The sequence below is a fragment of the Oryza brachyantha genome, chromosome 1 (assembly GCF_000231095.2).
Source record: "Oryza brachyantha chromosome 1, ObraRS2, whole genome shotgun sequence".
Lineage (NCBI taxonomy): Eukaryota > Viridiplantae > Streptophyta > Magnoliopsida > Poales > Poaceae > Oryza > Oryza brachyantha.
The window spans coordinates 32987369-32999924 of record NC_023163.2 but is presented as its reverse complement, the minus strand read 5'-3'; the positions used below and the strand labels follow the sequence as shown (position 1 = coordinate 32999924).

At 43.6% G+C, this 12556-nt stretch overlaps 4 protein-coding genes across 7 annotated transcripts; 1 reads left to right on the top strand and 3 right to left on the bottom strand.

Annotated features, from left to right (window-relative positions):
• Nucleotides 1-806: 806 nt before the first annotated feature.
• LOC102720945 (thioredoxin Y, chloroplastic) lies at nucleotides 807-3311 on the bottom strand. 4 transcript variants are annotated; one of them, XM_040527014.1, is made up of 5 exons: nucleotides 3048-3311; nucleotides 2628-2716; nucleotides 1831-2008; nucleotides 1617-1706; nucleotides 807-1111 (listed from the first exon to the last, which is right to left on the bottom strand). In XM_040527014.1, exons 1-4 carry the CDS (start codon nucleotides 3225-3227, stop codon nucleotides 1641-1643), a joined length of 513 nt encoding a protein of 170 aa, XP_040382948.1. In that variant the 5' UTR covers nucleotides 3228-3311; the 3' UTR covers nucleotides 807-1111; nucleotides 1617-1640. The 4 variants fall into 4 exon arrangements, with proteins under 4 accessions (XP_040382948.1, XP_006646720.2, XP_040382944.1 ...); XM_006646657.3 differs by having other exon boundaries at nucleotides 1633-1706; XM_040527010.1 differs by having other exon boundaries at nucleotides 1638-1706.
• Nucleotides 3312-3471: 160 nt separating this feature from the next.
• Nucleotides 3472-6801, top strand: LOC102715073 (syntaxin-61). Its single transcript, XM_006645289.3, has 7 exons — nucleotides 3472-3654; nucleotides 4498-4611; nucleotides 4801-4914; nucleotides 5230-5384; nucleotides 5965-6055; nucleotides 6238-6303; nucleotides 6528-6801. Exons 1-7 carry the CDS (start codon nucleotides 3601-3603, stop codon nucleotides 6636-6638), a joined length of 705 nt encoding a protein of 234 aa, XP_006645352.1. The 5' UTR covers nucleotides 3472-3600; the 3' UTR covers nucleotides 6639-6801.
• Nucleotides 6802-6880: 79 nt separating this feature from the next.
• LOC102720670 (cationic peroxidase SPC4-like) lies at nucleotides 6881-8505 on the bottom strand. The gene is made up of 2 exons (XM_015832829.2): nucleotides 7980-8505; nucleotides 6881-7636 (listed from the first exon to the last, which is right to left on the bottom strand). The coding sequence occupies exons 1-2, from the start codon at nucleotides 8461-8463 to the stop codon at nucleotides 7020-7022; spliced, it is 1101 nt and encodes a 366-aa protein (XP_015688315.1). The 5' UTR covers nucleotides 8464-8505; the 3' UTR covers nucleotides 6881-7019.
• Nucleotides 8506-11131: 2626 nt separating this feature from the next.
• Nucleotides 11132-12339, bottom strand: LOC102715354 (cationic peroxidase SPC4-like). Its single transcript, XM_006645290.3, has one exon. It carries the CDS (start codon nucleotides 12318-12320, stop codon nucleotides 11244-11246), a length of 1077 nt encoding a protein of 358 aa, XP_006645353.2. The 5' UTR covers nucleotides 12321-12339; the 3' UTR covers nucleotides 11132-11243.
• Nucleotides 12340-12556: the final 217 nt, after the last annotated feature.

The window sequence follows — 12556 nt, the reverse complement described above, 5'->3', positions numbered from 1 at the left end:
TTTATCTTATTTGAAAAATTTATAAAAACTTAAAATAATTAGTCACGCATAAACTACTATTTATATTTTATCATTTAGTAAAAATAAAAATATTAATCATAAAATAATTTTAAATAAGACGAAAAGTCAAAACAATGTATTAAAAAACTGAAAAATAATCTTATACGTAGGACACGTGCCGGCCTGCATAGGGCACGTTCATTTCTAGGCCCTCCCCTAGCCCTTGCCTCGGCGAGCTCTCTCGGCTCAGCGAGTGACGAGAGTGACAGCCTGCCTGCCTCGGCGAGCTCTCTCGCTCAGTGCGCCACGTGGCACGTTTGTCTGCTCGAGATTTTGCACAGAATTCGATAGGAGATGACGATTACTCCCTCTGTATCTTAGGCCACGGTTAGTTGCCAAAAATTTTTGGCAAAAACATTATATCGAACGTTTGACCGAATATCGAAAGAAATTTTCGGACACGAATTATTAGACGAATTTTAGATTCCTTCTAGAAACCACGAAACGATTCTTTTGAGCCTAATTATACCATCATTAGCACATGTTGGTTACTGTAGCACTTATGACTAATTAAAGACTTAGTCTCAAAAAATTCATCTCACGATTTCTCACATAACTATGCAATTAGTTTTTTGGTTCATCTATGTTTAATGTTTTATTTAGATGTCCAAATATTCGATGTGATGTTTTTAGGAAAAAATTTTGGAAACTAAACAGACCCTTAATTAAATGGCATTTGAACTAACCAGCCTCATTTGAAAAAGGATGGAGTATAAAATTATAAATTGCCTTTTCCAGAAGCAAACTAGAAAAATAACAGTCAATTTTAAGTAATAGTGAAGTCCACATTTCAAATGTGAAATACAGCAAATAGAACCCTGAGGCACAAGTATAAAAATCAATCTAGTCGGTAAAGAATTTTACACCAAAAAAACATACAGATTACAGAAGATCAGCAAGCTATGTCTTAGGTGTTCTCTTCCATATCTTATATGCTGTGATTTGAGGCCATTTAAACATGACAGGGTGTCAACTAACAGAAAATCAATTCTTCACCTGTGTTGTCGTCCAAAAGAAAACGGCAGCTTCAGCTGGTAGGAGTAACAGATTTCTGAAAGTCAGCATAAAGCATCTGTTAGGATAACAATTAACACAAAATCCAATAGGCATCCGCTTTTTCACCAACTCTTTAGTTAATGCAGAGTTACATAAGAGCAAGGCTAATAATATAGCCAACAAGCTGGCTATAAGCCTTCTTATAGCTTTTTTTAGCCCACACATATACTAGTTAGCTCTTCATCATTAATGCAGGGCACATATGCAACTCTCACAGAGTTTTTTAAGTTCCTGTGCTCAAATTGGCGACAAGCTAACAGCCTGCTTACACTCTCTCTACTCCACATAAGCATATAGTCGGCTTATAGCCTGCTATTATACTTGCTCTAATATATCTGAACTTTAGATGCAGAGCAACCTATCAAATAGTATTCACACGACCTAAAAAAAAAAGCATTCACACGTAAATAAAAATAATGAATAATGTGAAACGATAATATTCAAACATAAAAATGGATATGCCATGGAGAGCAGCACAAATGTAAGAATATTTTTTCTACCCTGCTCAATGCTCACCATACATGCTACTTTGCAACCTCCAAAGCACTCTCGATCTGTTGGATTAGCTGATTAGCAGGCAGTGCTCCCTCCTGCGTTCCAGTAAAAAAAATCAGCATAGACCACACTCAGTAAAAGCCTTAGTACCATTAAAGCTAAGAAAATTGATAACCAATTGAAAAGAAAACTGGCAAAAGGTGATCCCTCAAAACTTACAAAGCGATGACAAGGTTTCCCATTCTTAAAGATGATAAAAGTTGGTAACGCTTCAATTTGGTAACGATTAGCAATGCTTGTGTACTTCTCTGTATCAATTTTAACAACTTGAATCTTATCGCCTAACTTTTCGCTTACTTCCTGAAGTATGGGAACCATGTATTGGCATGGACCACACCTGGCAAAAGAAATACTGGTAAATAGAGGTATACAATATACAAGGTATACATTTACCAAGCTTCCTATGACAAACCATGACTTTTGTAAAGGTCAGACAGAGGCCATCATACTCCGAATGGTGTGATGAGGCCAAAACACTACAATGAGCATTAGCTCTGTCAGTTCGGTGTTGGGGGCTAAGAAAGTAGTAGGGAGAACATGGAAAGACTATTGTTCTCTTGGGTTCAGCTAAGAGATTTGTGTATCAATCAATTTTGGACTAAACGCAAAAACAACACAAGAGCGCTTTGCAGATCTATAGCCTACACAATAAACACACACTTCTCTTACCGCTTGAACATGGAAACAATAATGGTTGGATAAAAGTAACTTTGACTCCATTAATAACTTCAGTACTACTGGGAAAAAAATTTCAGTACAGCATCAAAGTGTTTGCACTAATGAATGCAAGGCAGTCCATACTCCATAATCACTTTCCACAAGGCCATTAATGATCAAACCTTGCTCCTTAAGGTTTAACATGGTCACAATCAAAGTATCAAATCAAGTACAGAGCACTGATAGTGACATAACCCATTACGAAATTTGGTCACAGTTTACTATTACTAGTAACATACCAAGTTGCATAGAAGTCGACTAGTACAGGTTTTTCAGACTTCTCCAGCAACTCGTCAAATGAAGAGAACGTTTGTTTCTTTGCTTGAACCTATTCAAATAAACCAAAAAACATTTCTTAGAAACAAAATATTAATACTATTTTAACAGTAAGTATCATATTACATACACGAACATCCATAAATATAAGCCCACTAACTGACTTAGATTGATGATGGTTAATTCACTTATGATAATTATTTGGTAACACTAAACGAAATTGGATAACTCATAGATCCAAATTTCTAAGCGATCCAGGCTGAATAATCACCATTCCAGTTTCTACTCGATGCAGTCAAATCACTCGCTACGAAATGCAGCAGTGAGCAAAGGTAAACAACCGAGTACCGAGAGCAAAAGCCCGCGAGTCGCGAGGGGCTCACCCGTAGCACGGCGCCCCGCCGAGATGACGCGGCCGCTCGCCGGAGCCCCACCACCACCGGCGCCGCGCACCGGAGCGGCGGCGCCCACTGCGAGGAGGAGCCGCTCACCCCCGCCGTAGAGCGCGCGACGAGGGCCGTGGGCAGCGACGCCGCCGCGGTGGTGGTGGTGAAGGCCGCCATGGGGGTTCGCGCGCGGCGCTCGCGGCTAGGGTTTTGTGGCTGTCTCTCTCCCTTATCCCGCACGCGCCGCTCGCCTCGCCTCTCCCGCCGATTCGGGAGGAAGAAGGGGACAGGCCAGGCCATGGCTAAGCTTGACCAAGACCCGGCGTGCCACGTGGTGCACCGGGTGCGCCACGTGGACTGGATCGTGGACCGAGTCCATGGACCCGCAGCCGCTCGCCACCAACCGAAGCAGGCAACCCGCGACGCATCTGATCTCCGGCATCACCAAACTCCTCTCGCTCGCTCTACCTCCTGCGAATTCTCTTGGATTGGGGAGGGGGGAATCCCGATTCCTCCGAATCCTGGTTCGATTCGAGGAGCTAGGAGGAGGATGAGCTCCGCGCAGGATCCGTTCTACATCGTCCGGGAGGAGATCCAGGACTCGGTAATTCTTGCTCTCACCTCCTCTAAATCCCCTTTCCCACTTTTATGCGAAATTAATTGTCGTCGTCCTGCGTGCTAGATCAAAATCGAAAATTTTAGTGTTCGTGCACAGACATTTGACATGCCGTTGCGTAATTGTGGCCGGTTTTGTGAATTACGCCCATCGTCCTGTTTCTAGGGACCTATTATGATGCAGATTATATACATGTGATGCCCTCTAATATTACTGTTAATCTTTGGTGAATAGTAGGGTCTAGTAACAGTAGCAAAAGGATGAGAGGTGGTGTTTTATTGGCAGTATGTAAGAAATATTTGTCCAATTTAAACTAGTTCCAACATTTGCTAGGATGAAATGTTGTGCCTAATGGGCTTGAGCAATGGGACTAGGTTTGAGAAACTGAGAACATTCTGATGTTGCATGCTTAAACATTTTTTTTATGAAATGATGGAAGGATTACAAGTTTGTGCATGACAGATCTTGTAGTGGTTTGATGTTAAGTTGTTAACTGATACACTTGTGTCGCTGAATTGCCATGGTAGAGACTCGGACACTGATTGAATGATTGGTCCTTTAGACTGTATCGTAAGAACCATTGAAATAGCTTTTTGTTTACCTCTGTTCAGAGACATTCTGCATCATCGTGCAATTAACTATGTCGTTCTATCATTTCATTCCTGAATACATAGCCTCCTTTCATCTGTTGTTAACTCCTCATGCATTTTCCTATGCGATATAGCTCCTTTGTGTTTTTGTGTTGCATATTTTCCTCATAGCGGTATTGCACTTTTAACATGCATCTATATTCTTATTCTAGTACTGAGGATAAAGGCATTTCTGTGACAGATTGACAAGTTGCAAACTACTTTCCACCAGTGGGAGAAAATACCTTCAAACACAGGAGAACATGTTCATTTGACAAAGGAGCTTCATACCAGCTGTGAAAGCATTGAGTGGCAGGTGAGAACACAGGGTATAACAGGGCCATAATTCTTTGATGTTGTTGGCACAGGGAGAAGCAGCTGTTGCAGAGTCCTTATTCCTATGACAGCATATGCATCAAATATGTTAGAGTTACATAACGGGATATCTGTTTTCTTCTTCCTGCACAGTTGTTCTGGTGTAACTGGTGCTTTTCTATGTTGGAAGGTGGATGAGTTGGAAAAGACAATCTTAGTTGCATCAAGAGATCCTGCATACTATGGACTGGATGAAGTTGAGCTTTCAAGACGACGGAACTGGATTGGCTCTGCTCGTAATCAGGTATTTCTTGATGCTCCATCTTGTTGTTTCAGTTTTAAGGATATATCAAGTGCGGTGAGTGATGACTTATTGGCTCATTAAGATTTCCTTTGCCTTTCCATTTGGGCCTATTTCATAGGATTATCAATGAGTTAATCTTGAGCATGTGTGAGCATCTAGAAATACAATGAGTGCTAAACACAATACCCAGTGGCAGTAGGGTGGAATTAAAAAAAGGCATGTGCAAATAAATTTTATGTTATTGTGTTCTGAACTCTATGTAGCCAATGTAAATGTCATATACTCTGGTTTCCTATTTATGGGTAAAATATCCAGGTTGCTGCAGTCAGGAGAGGCGTTGAAAAAGGGAAGAGTAATTCAGCTTTCTCGGCACACCAAGACATGGGCACAAGCAGAAGTAACCACTACACTACACAAGACAATGATGATTTCATCACTTCGGAATCAGATAGACAGCAACTACTTATGAGGTGAATTTCATTCTCTTATTTTATTTGTGCTTTGCAATTGTGCAAGTATGTTGGCTTGAAGCATATTGTCTGCTCAGCACTTAGAATCTGAACACTGCGCTTAAGGTTTCTTCCATTAGTACATAATCCTATAAGTTACTAGTTTTCTAGACACTATATCTGGTATTTTTGTTAATTCTGCTGTGTGTTGGCTGCCAGCTTTTAGCCCTCATGAGATGCTGAACTTTGTTACCAATGCCTTTTGCTTTTGAAACATGCACCCATGTGAGTAACCGAGTATGCTCCTAGTTATTGAGGGTTATTTTCATGTAAGAGATACACTTCGTTTTGCCATTTCAGCTAGTTTGTTGTTTTCGGCAAGTAATGGAAACTTTAATAAGATTGTGAATTACAAGCATGTTTATCATTGATCTTTGTTTGGTTCTTCAACTGTAAAAAAGAAAAGACGAAGCAGAGATAATTTGAAATTGCTAGGAAAGGTATCTTTTTTGGTCATATACCCTGCTATTCTAGCTGTGCAAAGTTCATATAGCCTGCAGTTTGTGCATTTATCTGATAACTGCACCAAATTTCCCTTCAGGCAGCAGGACGAGGAACTTGATGAACTTAGTGAAAGTGTTCAAAGGATAGGTGGTGTAGGACTAACCATACACGAAGAGTTGTCTGGACAGGTATTGTTTTTATTGTCAGAATGCAATGTTGATGGAGTTGGTGTTACTTAACGAGAAAATAAATGGTCACTACATAGCGATTCAGTCTCTTTTTCTTTATCATTTTTCTTTTTGGCTGGAACTGTAGCACTCCAAAAAACACATCATTTGAAGTAACTGGGCGATGTCTTGCTTTCTTACAGGAAAGGATCTTAAACGACCTAAGCTTGGAGATGGAAACTACTTCAAACAGACTTGACTTTGTGCAGGTAAGTTGCTTCATTATGAAGTGTGATATCGTTGTTGTTTCTTGTATTCAAGATGGTTCTAATTTCCGCAAGTTATTTCTTGTTGTGCCCTGGATGCTTATATTTATGTATCAGTTTGCAATTTTTATTGCTGAAGACGTCATACTTATTTGCTGCATCAGGTTGTTTAGAATTTCTTGGGAATTAAAGCTCTGAAACTAATTTTCTTTCATTGTGTGGTGCAGAAAAGAGTGGCGATGGTCATGAAAAAGGCTGGCATTAAGGGGCAGATTATGCTGATCCTCTTCCTTGTGGTTCTGTTCATTGTACTTTTCGTGCTTGTGTTCTTGACGTAGCGCGGTAGTGTTCCAGTCCTCTCAGGTTTTGCTGCTCTACCTACCTACTGTAACTCTGTAAGTTGTGGAGACCAGAAACAAATACACGAGTTGCCCATCTTTTTAATCCCTCTATCCTTCAAGTCCTACCTGATTGATGACCTGAATTCTTTTTGTTGCACACTCTACATGTGATTATCTGTCATTGGGAGTCTGACAAGATGCATTCGGCCATGAAAAAAACTGAGCATGCCATTCACAATCACGCTGGCAGTTTGGCATATATCATCACTGGCCTTCATTTCTGAATTTATTTCACTAGGACATTCATACATGATCTGCACTGTGTGTGTCAGCATCACCCAGGAAGGCCATAGCTTGAAACGCACTACGACTACTAATCTAGAAGACGAGGCCGTCTGCAGCCTCGAGGATGGACAACGGGAGGTCGCCGGCGCCGACGGTGCCGGGGTTGCGGGCGGAGCAGTTCCGGCGGACCTGACCCTGCGAGCCGGTGAGCACGCTGATCTGCCCCATCTTCACCATGGAGACGGCGAACTGGTCGAAGAACGCCTTCTGGTCGGCGGCGAACTTGGCGACGATGGGCTTGGTGCCGGCGTTGGAGAAGAGGTCCTGGTCGGAGGTGAAGAGGCCCTCCCGGTTGACAAGGTTGACGTAGTACATGTTGTCGAACACGTTGGGCGTCCGGATGTCGTTCACCGTCCGGCGGTCGGTGCCCGCCGCCGGGCAGGTTCGCCGCAGCCGCCTGGCGAAGGTGCCGTTCATCGCCGGGTCCTGCCGCGGGAAGAGGCGGCCCTCGAAGGAGCTGCAGTGCGCGAGGCCCACGGTGTGGCCGCCGGAGAGCGCCACCAGGTCGGTGGCGTCGAGCTTGATCTTGGCCAGCACGTCGAGCAGCGCCGGCACGGCGGCGCTCGGCGGCGGGAGCCCGCTCAGCACGTCCTGCTGCGACGCGAACTTGGTGCTGTCTCGTCGCCCCAAAGGCACCTTGTACTCCGGCCCTCCTGTCTGCACGTCAAAACATAATATTTTTCGACTACACGGAAGACGACGCACACGGGAAAGAATTTTTGTACTTTTCAAACTTTTTAATAAATAATATTAATACTAATTCTTCAAGAAATTTTTTTACCATATAAAACTTTTGATCACACACCTCCCTGGCATGAGAAATAATGTTTTCGCGTAGAGTGTTTGATGTATTAGGTCACGCAACATAAAACTGTGGTAGCGGTTTTTCGTGTTGGTGGTGTAAATATGGCCAAAAGATATATATACGGTAAAAATATTTTTTTTAAGATTTAATAATAAAATTATTTAAAAAATAAAAAATCGATGGGAAGCCAAGTTTGTTTACCACAACGACGGAGTCGCGGGCGGCGAGGGCGAGGACGTCGGAGCAGGAGACGACGGCGGCGCCGCAGGCCTTGTCGAGGCGGTCGCGGATGTCGTTGACGGCCTTGAACGCGGAGGGGCGCAGCGTGAGGTTGGGCGGCGCCTGCTGCTCGCCGGGGCCGGTGGCGGAGCCGTCGAGCAGCACGGAGGCGTCGCACCCCTGGACGAAGCAGTCGTGGAAGTGGAGGCGGAGCAGGCCGGCGGCGAGCCCGACGTCCTTGCGGACGGCGTCCTTCACGAACTTCCTCACGACCGACTCCGCCTTGGGGCAGCTCTTCCTGTAGAAATCGAATGACAAGCCACTCACCACCGGCGGCTGCTGCTGCTGCTGCTTCACGTCGCCGTCGCCGTCGCCGTCGCCGGCGGACGCCATAGCCGCCGGAGCGCACAGGCAAGCAACAGCTACCACCATTACCATCGTTGCAGAAGCCATTTCCCCCCTTGGTTTCTGCTTCTACTGCTCTAAGTAAGTGTAAGCTACTCCAGTCAACCGCGAGAACATACGCAGCTGTAGGCCTCAATTTATACGGAATTGTTGCACGCTGTTACTATGCTAGTAACAAAATAATCATATATTTTTACGAAATTAAAATTTTGCATGGACACTTTACATAAAGAAAACCTATTTTAAATTCTAGGTTTTTAATTATAGAATTAATCTGATGGTTTTTCTTCCGTATAAAATTTTCAGCCCCACCTTTTCACTTATGCTTACGTGTATAAGATAAAATTTGAACTTCGACCTTAAATTTGAAGTAAATTTTAGAAATTTCTCATTATAATTCATTTTAGCCTTAACTTTTAGAATACTAATACATAAATTTTTTTCATTTATAAATATGTCATTTGATTTTTTAAAAAAAACCAAACAATCACCCAAAATCACCCAAAGACAGGTAGCCAAGAGCTCCAGAACATATCCGACGTCTCCTGTTTTATCCTACGTTTAGGTTGAAAAGTGTGTTCTAAAAAAAGGTTGAAAAGTGGATGGACAATACTATTATATATTAGAGTTTTAGGTATTTAAGGTGAAATAGCGATAGATTTACCATTACATCATCGCTAGTTAGTCTCCACTATCTAAAAAAAAAGTGTCATGAGGTGCGTGAAAGCAGGAGAGACGCAGGATATGGGCGACAAGAGAACAAACGATCCTATCTCCCTACGTCCCTTGATGTCGGGTACATGGTACTTCTACGGTTGGGAGTGCAGAGGATCAAGTGCTCGTCGCCCAACACGTCGACCACTCTGTTCAGTGTGTTATTCCTGCCCATGCCATGACTAGCTACGTTTGATTTACACGCAGCACCCATGGGGCTGATGGTAAGTCGAATAATATATTTACAAATTAAATATAGATTTTAAATAAAACTTATATATCACTCTTAGCGAGACAAAATAAATCACGGTGCAAAATATTAAAATTAATTTAAAATTTAAAATTTAATTTTTGGTTTATGGACACACGTAGAAATGAAAAGGACAGGTGTCAGTTTGGCATCACGAGTACAGCTAGCATTTGGCAGTGTCAATTATCAGATACCGAAAATCAATCTGATGCTCCATGCACAAAAAGGTGCAGGATTAGCCCCTTTGATTGACCAGGCAGGCAGGCGGGCACGAACGAAGTGGTTGTTTGGATCCGTAACTTTTTTAGTCTTTTTTTATATTGGATGTTTGGATGTTGATTAAAAGTATTAAATATAAACTAATAATAAAACTAATTGCATAAATAAAGACTATTTCATTAGATAAATTTTTTTAACCTAATTAATCCACAATTAGCAAATATTTACTGTAGCATCATATTCGCTAATCATGGACTGATTAGGCTCAGTAAATTCGTCTCGCAAAATAGTCCAGAGTATAGGGTGAGTTTTATTAATAGTTTACATTTAATTTTTTTATTAGTACCTAAATATTCGATGTGACAGTGTCTTAAAAATATTTTAGAGCATCCAAACATCCCGAAGTTGTTTTGTTCACATGCGTGTGCAGAAGAACAAGAAACGACTCGTGGCGGGCGAGAGGTGGCACCTGGCACCCGCCGCGCGCTCCGCCGCCATGCATGGATATGCATGGAGATTACCTGTTTCAATAGCTACTAACATGTTTTGATTTTTTTAACGTTTGATTATTTATCTCTAAAATTTATTATAAATATAAAAAAATTGATAAGTCGTGTTTAAGGTTCTTTTTATAATAAAGCAAGTCACAAGCAAAATAAATATTTTTTTCATAATTTTTTAAATAAGACAGATGATCAAACATTGCAAGCAAAAAAGTCAATCATCTTAAAACAGAAGAGTATTTAATAGTGTAAATGTAAAATTATCTGCTATAAGTTTGAAATATACTTTAAAAATATGATACGATGAACATTCATATAAATTTTTTTTAATAAAAATATATTATTTAATAGTTTGAAAAGAGGTTACACGATATCAACTTATCAAGTTCTCATACCATGTATAAAGAATATTTTTTTTGTATAATAGCGGTCCTCTAATACAGCCTGTAGCGGGCTGCCCATCAGACAGTTCTCACATTTCAGCCCCAGGGAGTATGTGGCATTATCTTCCAGGCTGCTGGCGCACAGCCACGGCCCGGCCCAAATCGATCTTTTCTACAACCCTGTTCTTTAGTTTTAGACCTGCAACTTTGTTCCAAACCGGAGAGTTTTATTTTTCTTTACATACTCTCGGTATCTAAACCGGAGAGTTTAGTTTTGTTTCAATGCTCACTTAATGGACATTCAAACTAGAGGCAAATGGATGCTTCCATTTTAAAAAGGTAAGAGAACAATCTAAAAACAAAAAATAAGGTTGAATCGCATTTCGAAGTGGAAATATAGGGGACAGAACACATTTGCCTTTCTTTTGCAGTTTGACATTGTGTTCTGCGTATTAAATAAAATAAGGGATTTTCATGGTCCATAATAAAAAACTTGAATGTATCAAAATGTTCACAATATAAAATATGGTATCCTATGCTATCTTATAAGGGATGGTAAAATTACCTCACTAAAATGATGGTACACTATATATATTTGGCAGTTCAAGCTACCAATTTATTTATTTATTTTTCAGAAATAAGCTACATAGAGATACGCAAGTACGTAGTACTGACAAAAGGAAGCACAAAAAAATAATTGTTGACGAAACTATAGCTTGATTAAATTAATCATGCAGCCTAGCTAGCATCTTGTTGCTTCTACAGCACCAAGCTCTCGGCGGCATCAACGACGGTCTCCACGACGGACCAGGCACCGTCACCGGCGGCGACGGCGGCGTTGGGCACCGAGCAGCGCTTGCGGATCTGCCCTTGCTGCTTGCCCGTCAGCACCTCGATCTGCCCCATCTTCACCATGGAGAAGGCGAACTGGTCGAAGAACGCCGACTGGTCGACGGCGAACTTGGTGACGATCGGCTTCGTCCTCGCGTCGCTGTACAGGTCCTGGTCCGACGTGAACAGCCCCTGCCGGTTCATCAGGTCGACGTAGTACTTGTTGTCGAACACGTCCGGCGTGCGGATGTCGTTCGCCGTGCTGTTGTCGGTGTCCTTCTTGGGGCACGTCAGCTTCAGCTGCCCGGCGAACCACTTGTCCATCGTCTCGTCCTGCTTCGGGTACAGCCGGTCGCCGAACGACGGGCAGTGCGCGATGCCGACGGTGTGCCCGCCGGAGAGCGCCACCAGGTCGTTGTCGTCGAGCTTGAGCTTGCCGAGCGCTTGGAGGAGCTCGGTGACGTTGGAGCTCGGCGGCGGGAGCGCGTCGAGGACGGCCTCCTGAGACGCGAACTTTAAGCCGTCGAGGCGGCCGAGCGGCACCTGGTACCACGGCCCTCCGGCGAGGTGGACGGAGTCACGAGCGGCGAGGGTGACGATGTCGGAGCAGGAGACGACGGTGCCGCCGCATTCCCTGTCGAGGAGGGCGCGGAGGTCGTCGACGGCCTTGAACGCGGAGGAGCGGAGCGTGAGGTTGGGCGGTGCCTGCTTCTCGCTCTTCCCGCCGGCGGGCGTGCCGTCGAGCAGGATGGAGGCGTCACAGCCCTGGACGAAGCAGTCGTGGAAGTGGAGGCGGAGCAGCGCGGCGGCGAGGCCGACGTCCTTGGCGATGGCCTCCTGCAGGAAGCTGAACACGATGGCCTCCGCCTGCGGGCATCTCTCGTCGTAGTACCCCAGCGACAGGCCCTTCGCAATCGGCGGCATCCTCGCCGCCGACGACGACGAGCTGCTGCATACCAGCAGCGCCGCCGCGAGCAGCAGCGCACCTGCAGCACGGGAAGCCATGGTCGATCGCCGGAGGTACCTAGCTATACTTCCTCGAAAGTCGTACTGACATTGCATATGGATCGATCGCTTTTATAGGGCGCCACCATATGGATCGAACTGATGCATGCATCTGCAAATTGGAGCAGTATTCTACGAGGTCGTTGGAATTGGCAGGTATACACATGCTAGTTGCATCGTGGCTGTGTCGAAAAATCGTACTCCTTCCTTTGACATTGCAAGAGACGTCGTTACTT